This window comes from Pinus tabuliformis, chromosome 4_2 (assembly GCF_031772625.1).
Source record: "Pinus tabuliformis cultivar Carrire ecotype Pingquan chromosome 4_2, CPIR1, whole genome shotgun sequence".
NCBI classification, from domain to species: Eukaryota; Viridiplantae; Streptophyta; class Pinopsida; order Pinales; family Pinaceae; genus Pinus; species Pinus tabuliformis.
The window spans coordinates 166,963,863-166,985,304 of record NC_142304.1 but is presented as its reverse complement, the minus strand read 5'-3'; the positions used below and the strand labels follow the sequence as shown (position 1 = coordinate 166,985,304).

The following is a 21,442-nucleotide window of genomic DNA, read 5'->3' as shown; positions in this document are numbered from 1 at the left end:
GGGCCTACGAACTTTACGCTCACCCCATTCAAGTAATAAATTCGGGTGCATGTGCTTGTTTATTATAACTTTAATACACATGTTTTATATTATAATGCCCCTCATGAAACACAATACTAGTAATGATGCATACACATTGCACTATACTGAAAAAGGAAAAGACACGACACTTAAAGGCAGGGTGCATACACATCACTCGGAGACAAGTGTACTAACTCTAAATTAATCATGACTACTAATTAGGACCCAAATGGTTCGAGTTCGAGCTTTCAATTCGAATTTGAATTTTTCAATAAAATTCAAATTTAGTTCGCCATTAAATTCATCTATAATATATTTTCGAAATACATATATATATGAAAATATATATATATATATATAATATTTAATTTAATTTAATTTAATATATTTATATATAATATTTTATAACATGTATATTATATAAAATATTTTGTAATGTAATTTTTTAAGCAGAGTATTTAAAATGGAGAAAGAACGCTTTTATATTGTATGTCATGGAAATATTTAACATCATCATTCAGCGAGGATTTCCACAAGATTAGACAACTAGCCTAGCAATATCCCTTTTTAAAAGTGGAGACATTAATAATTCATTCAACTATAAAGCAATTATAAACAATCCTTTGTTTGCAAAGTTTTTGGGCAGCATGGTAGAAAACAGAATTAGTAAGTGGACAGAAGTAAAAGAAAAGAGGGCAAGAGGACAAGCGGGCTTTAGGCCGAAGCATTCTATAGTGGCTCATGGTATCACGTTGAGACACATTGTTGAAAAGGTGTGGGAGGACAAAGAAGTAGTTTTTCGCTGCTTTGTTGACTTCAAAAAAGCATAGAGATAAGTTGTGGCATAGAATGGAAAAACTTGAAATTCTTGTGCATTATAGAGTTGTTGTCCATAGAATTTATGAAGAGATGAAAGTCAAGATTAGAACCTCAGCAACTATTTTAGAAAGCTTTAGAAGTGACATTAGAATCAAGCAAGGTTGCCCTTTATCCCCTACTCTTTTTGGTTTATATATTGATAAATTGGAAGAGTGGTTAAATCTGCAAGGTGGAGATGGTGTTCGGTTGGGGGAGTTTGTGATAAAGCTTCTTCTATATGCTGATGATATTGTATTGATTTCTAAATCGGCTCACGGATTGCAAATGCACTTATATGCCCTTGAGAATTTTTGTGGAGTAGTGGGGATGCAAGTCAATACTAGCAAGACCAAAATAATGATTTTCTCTAATAAAAAGAAGCAGAGCCAGCGTACTTTCTTCTTTAAAGAAAACATTCTTGAAGAAGTAAATGAGTACAAGTACCTCGGGATTGATTTCAACAACAAACTCAATTGGGAGGACCGCAAAAAGAAGAGAATTTTAGAAGGGTGGAAAGCATTATATGCTCTTCAAAACAGATGTAAAGAGGCAGAGTTATGGGATTGGAAAACGATTGAAGTGCTTTTTGGATTCCTAGTTTGTCTAGTGATGCTATATGGGTGTGAATTGTGGGCTAATAGCACCCCCATCTCAAAATGGAAACAAATTGAGAAAATCCAAAAACGCTTGATCATGAGCAAATTCAAAATAAAAAGTTTAGTACCTTATGAGATAATGTTGAGTGAAACAGGAACAACTCCCATCGAAACAATTGCTATGGTGCGGCTCATAAGATATCTAAAAAGAATTGAGCAAATAAGAGTAGGTAGATGGCTTAATGTCATCTTCAATGAAGACATGAGTGAAAGAAAGAAAACATGGATGAAACAAAAATACACATGAATGCAAAAATGGAATATCTACCTCAATGTTTGTTCCACAAATAGAAAGGCGCTAAAGGATTTTGTTATGGAGAAGTTTTGTAAAAAAGTATGGGGAAAAGAGTTGGGTAGAAAGAAGAAGTACTACATTGAGGAATTCAACCCTGTGTGTGATCTACAACAAAAAGAGTTCATTGGAGCTAGCATTTCGTGGAGGGCAAAGGTTCTTATTGCTCAATTAAGGACCAACTCGCATCAACTTCGGTGTGAAACAAAACAGAGGAAAAGGCCTAAAGAAGCTTGGGAAGAACGGGTGTGTACATTTTGCACATCTGGGGTAGTGGAATCAGAAAAACATTTCATTTTGGAATATGATGCATTCAAAGACATCAGAGGAAATTATGAGAACATGTTAGCCTCAGTTTCTTGGCATTGTCTTTTTAGCGAGGGGATTATTGGAAGGTTGGGCCAGCTCATCGTCAATTTGAATCGGAAAAGGATTGAATTGCAAAAAGCGAAAAACAGGGAACTAATGGAAAATAAACTATTTTTAGTTTCATGAACCTTAAAAAATCATTTCATTTCATTTAAGTGGGAAAACTTATCATAACTCAGTTGTCAAACTAGCAATGAGGGCAGCCATATTTTGTAATGTATCTTACAAGATACTTATCTCATTATATTTAGCAAAGTGTTTGTCGAAAAGCTAAGAGTGTTTATTGTGAAGCTTAATAGGGAAAATATCAAATACATCAACCAGATGAAGAAACAATCTGTCCCATAAGTTATCTTTAACCTAGTAAACATTAAAATAATTTATTTTTTCTATATAATATAGAAAATATTTTATAAAATTATTATATAGAATATTAAGCTATATACTTAATAAATATTTAGTTTAATTTAAAATTTACCGGTCGTACACACTATGAAAAAACATATTACACTATCACGACTCACCCACTATTCATTGGCATATTAACCAGAAATAGTTGAATCATCATCGGTATACTCGCTGGTGCAGTCGCTCGCTACCAGTGATACTTCCAGGTTTTCTGTCTTATTGAAGCGAAATTGCAGGGCAACGAAATTCGTTTTTCATTCGGCGAATTAGGTCAACAAAACTCTGATGTATTTTCTTTCGGGCTTTTATTTTTCAGCCGGCAAACGTATAACAAAACTGGTGGTATTTCGTTCGAGTTTTCCAAAAACCAAAAATTAAAGGATTTCTGTTACTCATCCAACGAATTCGTAAAAGGGCACTCAATTTCCACCAGCAAATTTTATTGCAGAATTTCAACGAATTTTATATTTTCCTTGACATTAGTCAAATTTCGAACTTCGAATTCGACGAATCCTGTGACATCCTAATCATGGCTTCCATATTAGGACCTTCTGATTACGACCTAATCATGACTTCCTAACATAAATTTATAACTTCGAAGGTATGTTCTGTTATTTGAATGTCGATAAAGATAGACGCGCTGAAGATTGAAAAAGACCAAAAAGGCTCTTTTACATCAGAATTGGGGCTACCAATCTTTGATGCATTTTCAGTAGTCACAACATATTTGCACTCAATAAGTACAGGGTGCACACAAATTTCTTTGACTTTTTACTGAGAGAGCATCAACCTCTCATATTTCCACATCCAAGTAATCATTTTTTTCAGAGTCAAAAAAAAACTATATGTAACATCTCGTCCTAGATCGTATTTTCTTTTAGACTCCCTTTTTTTCATCTCAGCATTCTTGCATTCTTGTAGAGCTGGCACAGTAAAAGGATTCTTGGCACACATTGGACCTCAATTTGCAGTAGAATCGCAATTGTTTTTGTACACAATCGTATCAATTCCAAACTAATTACCATCAAGGAATAACAAGCCCATCCGCCCAGCTTTCCAGTGTTCTAATAAAAATCCTCAATCAAGAGAAAACTCAAGATTCCACCAATCCTACCTACATATTCATTATCTTTTAGAAATGTGGGTTTACAACTATCTATTTTATTCTTTATATTAAAAATGCCCTAAAATATGACCCGCTCCTCTCAATCATATAAACTTGTTGGGCCATCTTGCAAAACTCGTGATGTGTAGTATGAAGTATAATAATTAGGAATTAACAAAATCAATTTACCAAACAATTACTACCATCATGTTTCTTTCAGAAAAAGGAATTCAGGGGTAATTCTCCAAAGTAGGATAATATGACACGTAGAGGGGCTTTTTCACTTTATGTCCCTGATATTGACAACCATAACACAAACTGCGGTAATACTGCATGCTACCATACATGATCATTGCCATGGAAAGAAGCCATAAGTTGCACAACGAAATTGAACTCAGCGGCACCTGTAAAATTGCAGCCCGCACAGCTTTTGAACAAGCAGTATTTGACCGCATGTAGTGCGCGATATCCTGAAGAATAAACAGTTCACCACAAATAAATGCTTTGATAATCAACATTTAGAATTTTTTTCTACGACCAGCCTGGCAAGGATATCAAGTTACCTGACAACCTGTACTATGACCAAGCAACACTACACCCTCTGATCCTTCTTTGTTAATAAGGTAGCTGATAAGTTGGTCAAGTTCCAAAGCATCCTTTCAAAAACAAAATGAAAAGACAGAGTGATAAAACTAGTTAGCAATCAAATTTAGTGGTAATTTTATAAAAATAAAAAACATATTTTCATAATCATACGAGAAACACACAGATTTCAAGGTGTAGCACACGAAATTTCAACCCATGCATCCCAAGGTAGATTCTAGCACAATGAGACTAGTCATGCATCCCAAGGTGGATTATGGGCACAACAGAATATGGGCATGCATCTGAAGGCATATTCTTGGCGTCACAAAATTTTCACATGCATCCTGAGGTAGACTCTAGGCTAGGAAGAATATCAGCACACACATCTAATTGGCAGATTTATCAACAGTAGAATCTGGGCCCAAATTTTGAGGCACAAATTGCTAACAAATATGTTGATAGACACAAAGCCCAATGCAATGAAATATGAAATGAATCCCAAAGCTAATGCGTACAGAAACAATCAAAGGAACAAAACATTTACTACAGCCACAAATCCTGAGATTGGTTTTTAAATTGGTTTTAAATTCCAAATTGATTTTCTGCAATGAGCCCTTTTAACTTTAGCAGTGAATTTTCAATATTGTTTGATTTTTAGGATCAAATATGCCAAGAAATGAGCAGATAAAAACAAATAAGACATGGAGAGAATAATAAATGTCATTCATCAAATAGTATGCTCCAGCAATACAACAAGAGAGTCCTTGTCCAAGGTGGGTTGCCCAATATACACAAATTCCAGTCTCTCATGTATATCATCTTACATCTGTCGTATATAGAACCCTAAGACAGTGAAATCATCTAACTACATAACATTCATCTTACATATGTCATATATAGAACCCTAAGACAGTGAAATCATGTAACTACATTTCATTAAGTGTTACATTATGTGGTTACGTTAATACAATAGAATAGGGATATTGGAGCTAGAAGTTTGCTTCTCCAACACCTCTTTCAATCAAGAGCTCCAACAAAGCTCCTAAATAGTTGATCACCTTGGCAAAACCAGGGTTATGATGTTCAACGGATCAAAGAACGTCCTCTCAAAGTATCACTTCTACTTTTGGGGTGTGGAGATTGAGATTACCACAGCTAACACATACTTGAGCGTTCAATTTTCCAAGCCTAGATTTGGTTTCAGGAAAGTCCTCCAGCCCTGAATTATTAAGAGCTATGGTTGCTTCAGGCTCATCAGGTGTCAATGCTTTCAAAACCAAGGAAAATTTAAAGGACGAAAATTTATCTTAAAGTTTAAAAACCTTGGCGAATCTCACTAGTTCATGATATGAAATTTGTAATATGTTTGGCGATATTGCAGTAAAGATATTCAAATTTCTAATAATTTTATATAGTCTCTATGTAAAATTTGGCGATTTTAAGGTAAAATAGTTTTATACCATAAATTTTGGGCAAAACTTTTCTTAAAAAAAATGGAAATTAACGAATCTTTTTTGTGGGAAAAGCATGGAAAATTAGCCCACCTACGAATATTAGCCCCTAAAATTTTCTCTGTGAATCAAAACCATTTTCAGAACATTCCATCCAAGATGGACCTCGTGGACAACCTTATCCAACCCATGGTTCTTTACAGCTCTGAGGTTTAGAGACCTAGTTTACTTGAATTGGATTGGGCCATGACAAAGAAAGTTGAAGTCCACATGCTCCACCATATCATCAAATGCAAGAGGACGGTTCCCTGGTCCATTATTCATGCAAGTTTGTAGCCCTCCCCTTCAGGATTGAAACCATCTTTGCACTGGTTTCCCTAATGCACTGGGTTCATTATTAGCCATTACTAGAAGGTACAATGAATTTGGACATGCATAACAATGCCAAAACTAAAGGTTTTAACTCCTAATCCTAGTGTGCTTTCCCTACATGGATAGATGAGCCAAGTAAAGTGCACCTCTACTAGAAATGAACTTAATCATGCAAGCATCCATCCTCCAAGAGATATGCACCCTTAACCAAGGCTAGGAGTCAACATGCATAGGCATCTAGTCTAACTAGGGCACTACACAAAAATTACATAAACATAATGACACATAAATATGGAAAAAACACAAATATATAATGTAGTGGATGCGCAATGATAAATCAAAGTTCAAACATCAACTCCCAATACCAAACCTTAATGAGTCCAAGGCTAATAATTCTGAAATACCTTGGCAAGAGAAAGTTCTAAATGGTTTAAATCTCATTTTATAGAAAAGATTGCACTTGGAACACAGTGAAAGCCAAATTTTTGTAGCAATTTACAACCCATGGAAGAAAATAAATATGGAGCTTGATCAAATAAATTGTGCTAGTCGATTAAAGATCATGCATTGTTATTCAAGGAATAGATTTGAGCCTTGAGGGGCATGCGACAATTGTATGTGTATAGTTTACTTGTCCTCATAATGAGAACCTCTCTTGGTACATATAGCAAGAGAAAGAACAAATGAAACAATACTAGAAGGGGCTATGAAAAGCTTTAAAAGAAGATTCTGGCAAACAATTACCAACAAATAGTATTTATTGGCAATACCTTAATGGATTACAGTGCAACCATCTAAGGCACATAGTTGTTTTAACATCATGGTGAATGATTATCCAAAATAGAATAACCACATCGAGTTTCAAAAGGAACTTGTTCTAACAAAAGCTATTACAAAAGAAAAATAGGACAATTGCCATATTGTCAAAATTAGTACCGCAGGAGTAACAACTTAACCTGGGACTCATCCATCACATGTACTCAACGAGAAAAAAATTGACACAACTCACCTAAATTTTTAATCTTTTTGAGAAACTCAGTTAAACAACTCATTCACAAGTTTTATAAGAAATTCATTTTGCAAGCGAAAATTGGTTTATGAAAAGTGATTTCAGGGGTCTTTTTACTCACATCTGCTTGTTGCTTTCAATCACACCTCTGAGAACTTCAATCTAACATGTTGTTAGAAGGAAAAGGCAGTATTTAATCTGTGGCAACGAATCTTTTAATAAGAAAAAATTTAAATTATACATATTATTTATGTTTGTCGTTTTTAATGAGTCGGTTGATTTTTCACCAAGATTTCCCTGAGTGGATGATCTGCAATCCCAATCAATTCATTCAACTAATAGTAAAGAATTGTATGGCCTCTACATTGGTACTGTTCACCACTACGTGTCAACGACCCATAGCAGTACACCTCCTTTTTTCGCAAAAGGAATAGCGCCTGATCGACGTGTCCGTGCTGTACAACTATCATCATCAACGTCACTTTTAAGATGTTATGTAAACCCTTTCTGCATATGTATAACGTAAATAATCTCAGCAAATCCATGTCGTGTGTGTAATTGCTTAGGTAAACCTATTTTTCTAGTGACGATCTACATTCTGAGAGGTTTTTGTCTCATCGATCCATTCTTTGATGGTCGGCAGAGTTTTCCTTTAGTCTTACCCCAAAACCGGAATGGATTTTGTCACTGGGATCTTAGGGGAGTCCTAATGTTCTAGATCGAGTCCATATAAAAGTGATTTGGGAATAATCCTAACTATTTGGTTAGGTTATTTCATTACAAATTGCTTGGTCTGCTAGAATATATTCGTATCACAGAATTGGGTAGTTTGTGAGGGTCTTTTGCAAATGGGTTTTCCCCCTTGTGATGTAAAAAATGTAAAAATCATGATGTAAAGTGTCTTGAGGATTGGAAAAATAATTTATCCCCTCATAGGTTAATTAATTAAATTTTCTGGCCAAAATTAATTAAAATCCTAAGCCATAAATTTAATTAATTCTAGGTCCTAGGTAAATTTAAATTCTCCGAAGGAAAAATTCGTTGGTCCTTAAAAATTAAATTTTAAGAGGTCCAGAGACTAAGGTAAATTGATTATTTTGCTAAATTTTAAGCCTTCAGTCCCTGGGGTTAAGTCAAAGTCAAAATTTTGAGGAAATTAATTCAAAAATTTAATTTTGAATTAATTAAAATGCATTTAGTTGAAAAATTCGAATTTCCTCAAGAATTTGAAATTTCGACAGATGAGATTAAAATAAATTTTGATCCTCATCAACGGTCGAAATTGCTTTGACGAGGATCACTCGAACTAGCCGTTGGAGGATTTATCTTTAAATAGGTCATTTGTCAATCAGCCCATCCGATCTTTTGATCGTGTACTAAGCGAAAAGCTCTCTTGTAATTTTTTTATGAGAAATAAACAAAGACTTTGGGGTTAATTTCTGTTGGTGTTACTCTTCGTGGAAATATTGTAAGATGTGTCATTTTCATGCATAGATTTCTTTTTAGCCATTGATAATAGCTTTCTGAAGAGTGATTTGAGTACAGATATCTTGTTCAGTCACTGGGGTTTGAATGATAATTTAAGTTTTGAATATAATAGCAGGTATCTCTATTTATCTGAATTTTATTATTGTTTTCTTGCTCTATGTTGATGGTTGAATTGAGTTTTGCCAGAAAGTCTTGATTTTTAGATCATCGGGCGTTCGGGGAAGTTTTCAGTTGGACCAGTGAACTCCCGGTCCGTGTTTTTTGAAGAGTCCAACTTAATTTGATCTCGGGCTTATCATAAGATATTTTTTATGGATGATGCATGAAGGGTTTTGAGCTCAGCACCTCCTTTAAAATTCAAAAAAAAAAAATGTGCTAAATCGATAGATCTGGCTGTTGAGAGCCTCAGATTATTAGATCTTGGAGTGGAGTTGGACTCACACTCCCTAGATTTGATAGATCTGCCATTCATGTACATAGATCTATAATTCTTTTCAGTTTTTGGACCTGGGTTTTCTAGGTTTTAGTTGTTTTGGGTCATTGTATATATCGTTTGGGTGTTTCTTGTTGTCTTGCAGCTACAGATTTGAAGGAGAAAACTATGTAGAGTCCAGATCTAAGCCCTAGAGGGTAAGATCTGGATCTTCGGGGTTCATCAGCATAATTTTGCAGGGAGATTATTCAATTAATTTTACAATCTAAGGGCTTAAAGAGTTTTATATCTGAAAAATTTTATAAGATCTGGAAATTTCGTGAGGGTTTCAGGGTTAGATCCGAAGCAGGTGGATTTAAAATTTTAATTAAAATTTCCAGAAAACTTTCAAAGGGTTTCTGGGATTTGTTGCCTGGTTTTTGGGTTTCATTGTGCAAATTCGAATTTTTTTTTTTACCCTCTCAGCCATTAAACTCCTATCTGCTCTCTCTCTTGGTTGTTCGCTACCATTCTTCTGCATATCCAATAGTCCCATTCACCCGATTTGCATTCCATCCAGCCTTTTCGCTGCTCATTTGCCTTCATTTCATGCACGCTGCCTCAAATCCATCGATTTTTTTTTGATGCACGATATTCCCATTTCCACTGTGTTTTTCCCTCATTACGTCCAGCCTGCAATAACCCTCATTTTCGTCCCTCATTGCTACCTACCCAAACTCGTCACACTGCTCTCAATACCTGCAAGAAAAGAGAAACCCCTCGAAACTCATTAATCCCTTCCATCCTCACGCAGTCCTTTCCTCGCTCGCCTTCCTCTTCCTATGTCCTCCAAATCGCATTTGTCACTGCTCGATAACCTGCATCCTTCACTACAGCTCCCTCCTCTGTCGTCACTGCTCTCACCTCCATCTCACATGCAGAGACATCAAACAAAACGCTAAAACATTCACTGCGTTTGCTCTCCCTCGAACTCCATTCCTCTGTCGTCGCTGTCCAAGCTTCCTACAAACCTGCATTCACAACAGCAAGCATTCTTTTTTTTTATTTGCTATGTATGCGTAGGATTAGGGTTAACATATGTACATTTTTTAGTTTCATTAAATTTTAACTTAGGTTTGATTTTATTCTTTCGTTTTGGATTTCTTTCTATTATTTTTATTTCCTTATTTCAATTCGATTTTGTTTTGATCTTTTTTAGATTTTGACTTGATTCTTTTTCATTTCATTTTTTTTTTTTGTAATTTATGACTTATTTTTTACTCAAAAAATCTAAAATACTTAAAAATCTAAAATATTTAAAAATCAATTAAAAAAGGTTTCTTTTTCCTTTGTGACATTTGATCTTAAATTTTTATTTTTTACTTTTCATTTTTTTTTCAAAATTCAAAAACCATAAAATTTTGAAAAATCCTAAAAAACAAAAAAATAAAAGAAGGGGTTTCATTTTGATTTCGAGACCATCTAAAAACTTAAACCAAAGGCAATTTTTCACATTAGAAGATTTTAAATTTTTTTATGTGGCCTCTGGCCTATTAAAAAATTTTAAAAATTATTAAGTCGCTTGGATTTGTTTTGGTCACATTAAAAAAAAAAAAGACCTTGATCAATCATTTACCACTTTAAGTCTAGCTTCATAAAACTTGAGTCTTGACACATTGAAAAAATTCTCCGAAGGAATAATTAAGTTGTCAATTTAAAATTCCTTCTTGGTGTCTTTTTGTGCAAGGATAAAATATAAAAGAAAACTTTTGTGGTATCAACATTTTTTATCTTCCTTAGTTAAACATGCTTAAAACTTTATATCTAAAGGTTAACTATAGGAAAGTGGTAAATTTTCCTAGATTCGGGTCACTAAGCATAAATCTTTCAATTCTAGGAACGAAACTGGTTAGCATTTAAATTTCGTGGTCGTTTAAAGTATTTGGATCTCTTGAAATTTAATTGCTAGAACATTGTGCATCTATTGCAATTAATCGTCATTGCTTGAATTATTTAATGCTCGTTACATGTTAGACATTTCGTGGAATTATAATAAATTGCATATCTCTATTTCCTAAGCTGAGTAGTTTTGAAAATCTGTTGACATTGATATTAAATTGCAAAGAAGTTTTTCTGTTCTCTTTGAGCTATAATTGTATCAGAAAGATTTGAAAGAAGCTTGTGTTTCAAGAGTTTATTTTTAAGTCTTCATCCATAAGGCGAACATTTCATTTCGGTAATTGAGAGCTTTTGCGACACAAGTGTTTTCCCTTCCTCGAGTCTAGCTTTATCTCATCTTCTGGTGCATTTACATATAAGTTAGCTTTGCATGATAAAATTTACTTCCAAGCATAAGCTTGGTCAATAGAGAGATAGGTATCCATCAATCTTTCCTTGAGAAGTCTATTTTAATAGTACTTAAAATGGTGACCTTGCAATCGTCAAAGCCACAGCTCTCTACAACGCCAGAGGCACCAGGTATGTTAGAATTTCAGGAGAGGTATCGTTAATCACACCTTAGTGTGCTTCTCTTTATCTTCCCTCTGCCAATTACTACGAAATCAAGCTCAACACAGAAAGGATTGAAGGATTCACATTTAAATAGGCATTTAACTAAAATTAACCAAGATTCTTGCATCTCACATTAGTTTTAGAATCTGCATTTCATATAAGATAGTCATTCATCTAAGTAGCAGTTGTTAAACGCTTACTTGGTCTTCATTTCCCTAGCAAGATTGTTGACTCCGTAAGGCACTGGTATCAATCATTTAAAATCTAATCAAATCCTAAGTCTTGCTAAATCTTAATCAAGTACTTGATCGCCTCACTGTGTCTCCCGAACTGGTTGGTTCCCAACTAGTTCTTCGGTCTACCCCCCTTAGCCTGCTGTAGGGAGACAGCTTAAATAGAGAGATTGGGGATCAGGGTGACAGCCCTCGAGCTGAGCCGTTGTCGTAGTGCCTAGACATTCTGTGCGACAATAGGTACCATGTGAAGCAAGATGATGGATTGTTAGATCTAAGTGCCCTGATTTCTGGACTGTCAAAAAGAGTACTATGAGCTCCAAAAAGTTTCAAAATAATCATTGCATATTTTTTAAGACAATGTCAAAGACTACTTCACCAAAGAAAGAGTCTTTAATTACATAAGCAAAGATTTGAAAAATGATGAGGAATTTATATATGACGCTAAGGCTAATTATTTTTAAGTATCATTGGAGGAAAATGTTATCAATGGCTTTAATCTCATTTTGCAGGAAAAGATGGCTCTTCGACCACAATAAGAGCCACATCTTTGTATCAATTTAAAACCCAAGGAAGAAAATAAATATAAAGCTCAATCTAAACTCCTCACTGAAGCTTCATTGAACCAATTGATCAAGATTGTGCATTATTGTCCAAGGAATAGGTTTGAGACATGTGACAATTATATATGTATATTTTGTGCTTCCTCGTGATGAGGACCTCCCTTCACTAGTACACATAGCAAGAGTGACAACATAAGAAACAATACTTGAAGAGGTTATGACAGGCTTTTAAAGCTGAGGAGCTTGGTAATGACCGATGAATGGTAAATTGTTGGTGATACTTTAATGTATTGCAACTCACCTAAGGCACATAGTTATTTTATCATGACTGTGAATGATTATCCAAATTCCAAAACATAGCCACCATACTGAGTTTGAATAGCAAACCAATTCTCACAAAAGATACCACAAAAGATCATTATGACATTTGCCACATTGTGAAAGCTAGTGTTTTAGAACTCACAGATTAATCACAGAGTCATTCATCACAAATACTTGGCAAGAAAAAATTGCCACTTTTAGAAAAAACTTGCATAACTCGGGGTTTGTTTCAAAAACTCATGCAGTAGACAACTCATTCATAATATTTTCAAGAAACTCGTCCTGCAAGAAATATCGATATATAAAAAGTGATTTCAAAGGTTTTTCACGTGCATCTGCTTCTTGTTTTCACTGTTGAGTCCCATCTCCAAGAACTTCATTTCATCATGTTGTTAGAGGAGAAATGTAGTGTTTACTCCATGGCAAAGAATCTTTTAATTTTTATCTGACAAACTTCCATATTTCTTCATATTTTCAATGTTTGTAGCTTTTCACTGAGTTGGCTAATTCTTCCCAATATTTTCCCAAGTATTCATTTGGGACCCCAGTCAATTCATTCCTGAGTTCAAGTTTTCTGATACTAGTGAAAAGTTAAAACAATTATGGGTGCCTTGGCCCAACCTAGCACCATTAAAAGAGAGATTATGTAAAAGGTGAAGGAAACTTTGTGAAAATTGTTCATTGTTGGGACACTAAGACAATGACCAAGCTTGAGCCCTAATTCAAGAATGTGTTAAATATTGTAGCTCAAATAGGTGTTCTAGCCTTGAGAGGTGTTATTGAGGCTAGGAACTTTGGAATTAATTATCTCGAAGCCCATGTAATTTTTCCTAAGTTTCACCTAGGTAAAATATCTGAATTAAGTCAATTAGTGATTTTTAAATATTACCTAAGTTAAAACTTAGGGAAAGTGGATAATTAATTTACATTAGTTGGGATAAGATCGATTTACCTCTAGAATCTTGTAAAAAAAAATTAATATGATCATAGCCTTGATTGGATCAAGTGAACTTCTAATCATGGCCATTCATTTGTGAATGAGAGATTATAAAGGGAATCAATGGGAAGCTTTGGAGACACATCGAGTGGGTGATTTCCAGTGAGACACCAGGAGGATTCTGGCGGCAGTGATTGGAAGACAAATTTTTGGAGGTTTTTTCTCTAACTTATTTTCTAGAAGAGGCCAAGTTTTTCCAGTGAGGTCATGAGCTTCAAGAGAAGGCCGAATTACTCAGTAAATTCATAGGAGTAGAGGTCGAGGTTATTTCTAAGAGGCAGTGCGAGTCTTCCAGGCCAATGCAAGTTTTCCAGATGAGATGCGAATTGCCAGAAGAGCAAATAGAGTTTTCCAGGAGGCAAATCGAGTTTCCATAGGGCAGTGCAAATTATCGGGCGACAACGCTAATTGTCGAGAAGAGCTAGTACGAATTGCCAGAGTGTCAGTGCGAGTTGCTAGAGGCAGTGCGAATTGCAGAAAGGGAAACCGTGGGGTTTTCCAAGTTGATTTGATTAGCAGGAGTAAAGACAAAATATTGTCGAAGCTTTGTTAGTGTCAGGCAAGTAGTTGTAATTTCTCAATAGTAGTTTTTGTTGAAGATAATAATAATATAAACCATCAGAGCTTAAAACAGGTTTTCCCCACATTAGGGCTTTTCCAAGGACATTTGTCCAAAAATACTTGTGCCAATTGTGTGATTGGTTTCTTGTATATTTTGCGAATGGCATTGTTTATGTTATTAATAATTATTCATTACTTCCAACAGAAGAATTAATTTGTTGTGAACAAATAATAAGAAATAATTAACTAGGTTAATGGCACCTTCTAGGTAGCCAGAAATTTCAGATGGTATCAAAGCACTGAAGCACCGAGGTTATTGGTGATTTGAGCACAAGCGTTGCGGAGGAGAAATCAAAGGTTTTCACACAGACATATCTCTTTAGATCTATTTGAGTTTATTGTTCAAGGGTTTCAAAAATGGCTTCAACTGGATTGAGGGATCACGATAGACTTGATAGTGCATTGAACCTTGGTATCTAGAAATCCACAATTTTATTATTGTTGGAGAAACTTGGACTAGAGGAGTATGCTACGACAATTGTTGCCATACCGAAAAATCCGACACAATTAGTGACCTACTGCAAGGAGGATGCCGAGGATATGCATATAATCCAAGAGGGGGTTAAGGATCACATTGTTCCCCATATTACACAATTGGATACATGTAAGAAGAAGGGGATGCAATCCTGAAGTTGTTCCAGAATGCTACTATAAACAGGAATTTGATCCTTAGAGAGAAGCTAAAAAACACCATACATAACAAAGGAGAAGGTGTAGTCAGTTATCTCACCAGGATCAGACTTGTCAAGGATGAGTTAACAGTTGTCGGATAGAAAAAAAATGATGAGCTTGTAAGAAATGCTCTTATGGGTTCTCAAAGTAGTGGTACGTCTTCATCCAAGTGACTAATGGATGACAAGACCTACCTAACGAAGATCTTCTTTGGAGTGATTTCACTCAGGAAGAGGTTAGGTTGAGCCTTGTCAGTGACAACAGCAATAAAAGCCAAAAGCGTGAGAATGATGAAAACGTTGCTCTTGCAGGAAAGGGTAAAGCCAAGAAAGGCTCAAGCAAAGGGCCTAACTCCAAGGGAGAGAAGAAAAATAAAGACTTGAGTAAAATCAAGTGTTTTGGATGCAATCAACATGGGCAGTATGTCAGCCATGGTCCGAACAAAAAGAAGGGTGATAAGAAGAAGAAGTAGTAGAAAGCAACTTCAATGGATATTGATGAACTATCTTCAAGACTAGAAGACGAGTTCGCTCTTATAACTTGCCTATCTAGCTCAACCACCACAAGACTCTGGTATATTGATAGTGGGGCATCATCATGTCACATGACAGGTTTTAGAGAGTATTTTTCTAGCTATAAAGCAAAGGAGATAGCCTTCGAGATACAAATAGGTAACAAGTCCAAGTGCATTACAGTTGGGAGAGGAAGAGTCACATTTCAAAGGGAGTCGGGAAAAAATATCCATGTTACAGATGTGTCGCACGTGCCAGTTTGGGAATGAACTTGATTTTAGTTTCTACTCTTCAAGATAAGTGGTATGACATATAATTTCGAGGACAAAAGGTGTATTTGAAGCACCAAAATTGGAAGTCAGTAAAGGAAATCGGAGTGAGAAGCAAAAAGTTGTACAGGTTGCAGTTGGACGCTCGAAAGGCACTAGTTAGCATTAGTAGTAGCAAATATATGGGAGAACTATGGCATAGGAGGATGGGTCATATCCATCATGGAGCACTTAAGTTGCCTAGAGAAACTGTTATTGATCTTTCTAGGGCAAACAAGCTAGAGCAATTTTCTTCAACAGATAACTACTTCCAATGATTAGTTAGCATTAATTACATATATAACATCCAATATCATTAAGCAATTATACAAAAGAAAATTTCAACCAATAAACATGAAAGAGCAATAGAAAATAACCATGAGACAAAGAGACAAGAGACACATAAATTAGGATTGAGGCTAAGGCAAAACCCACAAGGGGAAAACCCATAAATCTTTCCTTGTGAGAGAGAGAGTTCAAAGTTTAACAATACATCCAAAACCAAAACATCAAGATAACATCTAACCAGAAACAAAAGATTCCAAGCCTCTCCTCCTTCCTTCTAAAATTTTCCCCCCTCTTTCTCCTTCTTCTTCGCTGGAGTAGAGATAATCACATCACAAGTCAATCTCCAAATGAGGAGGAGAGGTCTCTTCTTTATAGACTTTGCAAGGGGATCGAATAAGTGCCTTCAAGGGGCCTAGCCGACTTTAATAATAGAAGGTGACATAAGCAATTTAGGAGGCATAATATAAATTCATTATTTTCTATTTCTTCACATGATGAAAACACTGACCATGGCTACCATATTCCCAACACTCCCTCTTAGCCAGGGAGGTACCTGTTGATTTGGGGTAGCATCGAATGTTCTCTAGCCACGAAAATTGGTAGAGAGGCTAAAGCGCATGAGATCTCCAATACCCAGAAATGGTTTGGGCAAATTCTAAACAGTTTGCGAGATATTAAAATAATTAATATTTTTAATGGAGTCTAAACTTAGGGAAAATAAAATATTAATGTAAATTAATATAAAACTGTGTTAGAAGGGTCCAAAAGTCATGGATCAAGCCAGAGTTAATCTTAACCGTTGATTAGGGACTTAATCTCGGTCGTTGATTTGTCAATGAGAAAAGTATAAGAGGAGGCTTGAGGATCACCTGGGGGATACAATGAGGGGGAACAGTCAGTTCAATTTCTGGAGCAGGGTTAGCTGAGAAATTCGAACTAGTGGTCTGGTGAGCAGTCAAGAGGCAGCGAGTACGGAACAGAGAGAAGGGATCAGCCACTGGATATCAGCGCTGAGAGAAGAGAGGCAGACGTAGGGCATTTCAGGCAGACGCAGAGGCAGTAGGAGACTTTGTAGTCACAAGAGGGCCTATGTGGGTGATGCAAAGAGGCCCAGGGCTGACGCAGAGTGCCTGGGAGCCATGCAGAGGTCAGCCAAGCTAACGCTGGGACTAGAAGTGCTGGAGAATTTTTCTCTCTGTGGGTAAGCCAGTTTGGCACCCTGTTGTACTAAAGAATTGCTGAATAATAAAATCCTCCCTTGCTGCACCAGTTTTCCCACATTGGGTTTTTCCAGGGACTATTTTCCAAAATATCTGTGTCAATGTGTTGATTCTTGTACATGTGTTTGTTTTTGTATTACGGTGTGATATCTGTAGCAGAATTTTTTTTAAAGTTTATTGAAGGAATTTCATAAATAACTTATTGAAGAATAAGTAGGAAAAGTAAATCAGATGTTGCAGTGATAGAATTTTCACATGGTATCAGAGCAAGTAATTAAAGACAGGAAGGGAAAATCAGTTATGGGTTGAGACCACGATGCAGAGGCATCCATGTCAGGGGATTCGCACAGATTTTCAGAAGATTGCACAAGAGAAAGAGACTTCGATTTCTCTATGTTGGCTTCCAGGCTGGAAGTGGCTTGTATGACTAGTTCTGCATCATCAAAAATGTGGTATATAGACAAAGGAGCCTCGTGGCATATGATGGGAATCAAGGAATGTTTCTTAGAATATCGAGAAGAGAAGATGAACTTTCAGATCACCATGGGGAACAAGGAAAATTGTACTCTAGCAGGGAAGGGTACCATAGTTTTCCAAACAGAATCAGGAGAACTTGTTGCATGTACCAGGATTGGGGATGAACTTACTTTCCGTGTCGCAACTTCAAGGCAAGGGCTATGACGTCTACTTCATCAAGGAGGTATACGTCAAACACCTGAGCTGGAAAAAGAAAGTGTAGATCAGGATCCAACGTAACAGGTTGTATAGATTACAACTAGAATCACCAATGGCACTAATAGGCAGTCATGGAGACAAGGACTTGAATGAACTATGGCACAAAAGAATGGGTCATTTGCACCATGGAGCTCTGAGAATTCTCAAGAGCACTGTAACAGGAGTTCCGGATCTGAGTACAGAACGAGATGATGTATGTAGAGGATGCGCTCTAGGAAAGTATGCCAAGGTAGCATTTCCTAGGAGCAAACACAGGGCCAAGAGTGTACTAGGATTGATACACTCAGATATCTACGGACCTATGTCCGTCAAAGCTCTCAGTGGTGTCGAGTATTTCCTTACCTTCATTGATGACCACTCAAGGAAAACTTGGATTTATTTTCTGAAAACCAAGGACGAGGTTTTCTGTCGATTCAAAGAGTTCAAGGCTCTGGTGGAGAATCTGACTAGGAAGAAAATAAAAGTTTTGCACTCAGATAATGGTGGAGAGTATGTCAATAAGGAATTCACTAATTTTTGTGCTAAGGAGGGCATCAGAAGAGAGTGGACAGCTCCCTACAATCTGGCGCAAAATGAAGTAGCAGAAAGAAAGAACAGGACTATTGTAGAAGCAGTTAGGGCCATGATGTATGATCAGGATATGTGGGTGGAAGCATGCAACATAGTTGTCTATGTTCAGAACAGGACTCTTCATCGGGCATTGGGAAAGATTACTCGAGAAAGTTTTCACAAGGAAGACACCTGAAGTCAGTGATTTCAAGATATTCGGGAGTTTAACATATTGCCGCATACCAAAGGAAAAGAGGAAGAAGCTAGATCAAACTGCGGAAAAGGGATATCTGGTGGGATATAGCGAGAATGCTACGGCATACAAAATCTACCTTCCAAGGAGCAGGAAGGTAGTAGTTCGACAAGATGTAAAGTTCATGGAGGACAGGGCTTTCAGTAAATCTCGTGAGATGGCTTCCAAGGAGTAGTCAAAAGAGGAGTCGCTGGGTAAGCCTCTTCAACCAACGGAAGTAAAAAATTCTTCCTCGGGTCAGGAAGATTCTCAGGATGAGGAGGAGGCACTAACAGAAGCACTTGCTGGCAGAGGAAGAACTAGCAGGGAACTTCATCAGATTCTGCGAGATGCAGAGGACTTCATCGGTGTGCCAAGAAACAATAAGAGGGAGCGAAAACAACCAGATAGATATTAGGCATTAGTAGCTCAGGATGGGGAGCCTGCCAGTTTCAAGGAGGCAGCTCAACATCAGGTTTGGCTAGACGCGATGGTAGAGGAGTACAACTCCATAATGGTGAACGATGTCTGGGAGGTAGTGCCAAGGCCTCAAGACAGATCAATGGTAGGTTCGAGATGGATCTACAAGATCAAATACGCTGCAGACAGCAATGTTGAGAAATACAAGGTCAGGTTTGTGGCTAAGGGATATGCTCAAAAGGAAGGAATTGACTACGAAGAGACCTTCCCCCTGATAGCCAGGTATACGTCTATGAGGACCGTGATATCTCTTGCAGCTCAGATGGGATGAGAGATTCATCAGATGGATGTCAAAACTGCTTTTCTAAACAGGGTAATAGAAGAAGAGATATACATTGAACAACTAGAGGGCTTTGAGACACGTGAGAAGAAGTCTCATGTATGCAGGTTGAAGAAAACCTTGTATGGGCTGAAACAAGCACCTAGAGCATGGTATGGTCGAATTGATGGCTACTTGCAGAAGATGGGATTTGTTAAGAGTGATGCAGATCCAAATCTCTATTATCTGGTTGTAGAGAATGAGCTGCTAATCTTAGTATTGTATGTGGATGATCTCTTTTTGACAGGATCATCTAGCCTCATTGGGCTCTGCAAGAAGAATCTAGCCACAGAATTCGATATGAAGGATTTGGGACGAATGCATTATTTTTTAGGGTAGGAAGTTTGGCAGCAAAAGGGAGAGATCTTCCTTGGGCAAGGGAGATATGCTACAGAAATCCTAAAGAGATTCAGGATGGAGGACTATAAACCCATAGCTACTCCAATGATCACCAACTAGAAGAAGATTGATGCATCAGAAGACAAGGACGTCGATCCCACCTTATACAAGCACCTCATAGGGTCCCTGATGTATCTGGTCAATACCAGGCCAAACATTTGCTACGCTGTCAACACCCTCAGTGAGTTCATGGTGGAACCTAAGAGGGCGCACTGGGCAGCAGCCAAACATGTTCTCAGGTATTTACAGGGAAAAATCGATTATGGACTCTTGTACACCAGGAGTAAGGATATCAGATTGAGTGGATTTACTAATGCAGATTGGGCAGGAAGTTCAATGGATCGGAAAAGTACATCTGGGTACTGTTTCAACATTGGATCAGGAATGACCTCCTGGTGCAGTAGGAAACAGAAGTTCGTGGCTCTGAGCTCATCTGAGGTAGAATATATGGTGGCAAGCACAGCGTCGTGTGAGGCCATATGGCTTAGAAAACTGCTTGTGAACATATTCAGAAAGAATATGGAGGCGACCAAGATCATGTGCAATAATCAGAGTTGCATCAAGCTCTCTGAGAATCCAGTGTTTCATCACAGGTCGAAGCATATTGATATCCGGTGTCACTTTGTCAAGGACTGTGTCCAACGAGTTGTACAGTTGAGCTACACTCCTACAGGAGAATAGGTGGTGGACATCCAAACAAAGCTCGACTACTTCAGGAAAAAGATGGGGATGGTAAAGAACCTGTTTCAGTAGCAAAAATGGGAGTGATAACAACACGGATGCAGAGGTAGTTGCAGTGCAGATGCAGTGTTGGGAGAAAGGACCAGTAGCAGCACGGATGCAAAGAGAGTTGTCGTACAGATGTAGCAATGGCAGTAGCAGAGCCATGGGCAGCAGTACAGGATGTAGCAATGCAAAGGATGTTGGGCGGGGAGGCTTAGCATCAGCACAGGGACCAATGTCGAATGATCAGGGTGATACTCAGTGAAGAGTATTACTAGAGCACAGTCCTCTCTAAGAGGGAGTGTTGATTTGGGGTAGCATCGGATGTCCTCTAGCCACGAAAATTGGTGGAAAGGCTATAGCACATGAGATCTCCAATACCCATAAATGGTTTGGGCAGATTCTAAACAGTTTGGGAGATATTAAAATAATTAATATTTTTAATGGAGTCCCCAAGTCTAAACTTAAGGAAAATAAAATATTAATGTAAATTAATATAAAATTGTGTTAGAAGGGTCCAAAAGTCATGGATCAAGCCAGAGTTAATCTTAGCCATTGATTCGGGACTTAATCTCGACCGTTGATTTGTCAATGAGAAAAGTATGAGAGGAGGCTTGAGGGTCACTTGGGAGATACACTGAAGGAGATAAATCAGTTCAATTTCTGGAGCGGGGTTAGCTGAGAAATTCGAACTAGTGGTCTAGTGAGCAGTCAGGAGGCAGCAAGTACGGAA

The 21,442-nt window shown here is 37.1% G+C and overlaps 1 protein-coding gene across 2 annotated transcripts in view; it reads right to left on the bottom strand.

Annotated features, from left to right (window-relative positions):
- LOC149168705 (UPF0613 protein PB24D3.06c-like) overlaps positions 1-21,442 on the bottom strand; it is a 327,857-nt gene that overhangs the window by 191,350 nt on the left and 115,065 nt on the right. Inside the window, exons 4-5 of one of the 2 annotated variants that reach the window (XM_089428383.1) lie at positions 4,273-4,365; positions 4,114-4,179 (exon numbers count right to left, since the gene is read on the bottom strand). The exons of the other annotated variant lie outside the window; for it this stretch is intronic. Of the exons in view, the coding sequence (XP_089284509.1) occupies positions 4,114-4,179; positions 4,273-4,365 (159 nt within the window). The remainder of the gene's footprint in view (positions 1-4,113; positions 4,180-4,272; positions 4,366-21,442) is intronic. 2 annotated transcript variants of the gene reach the window in all.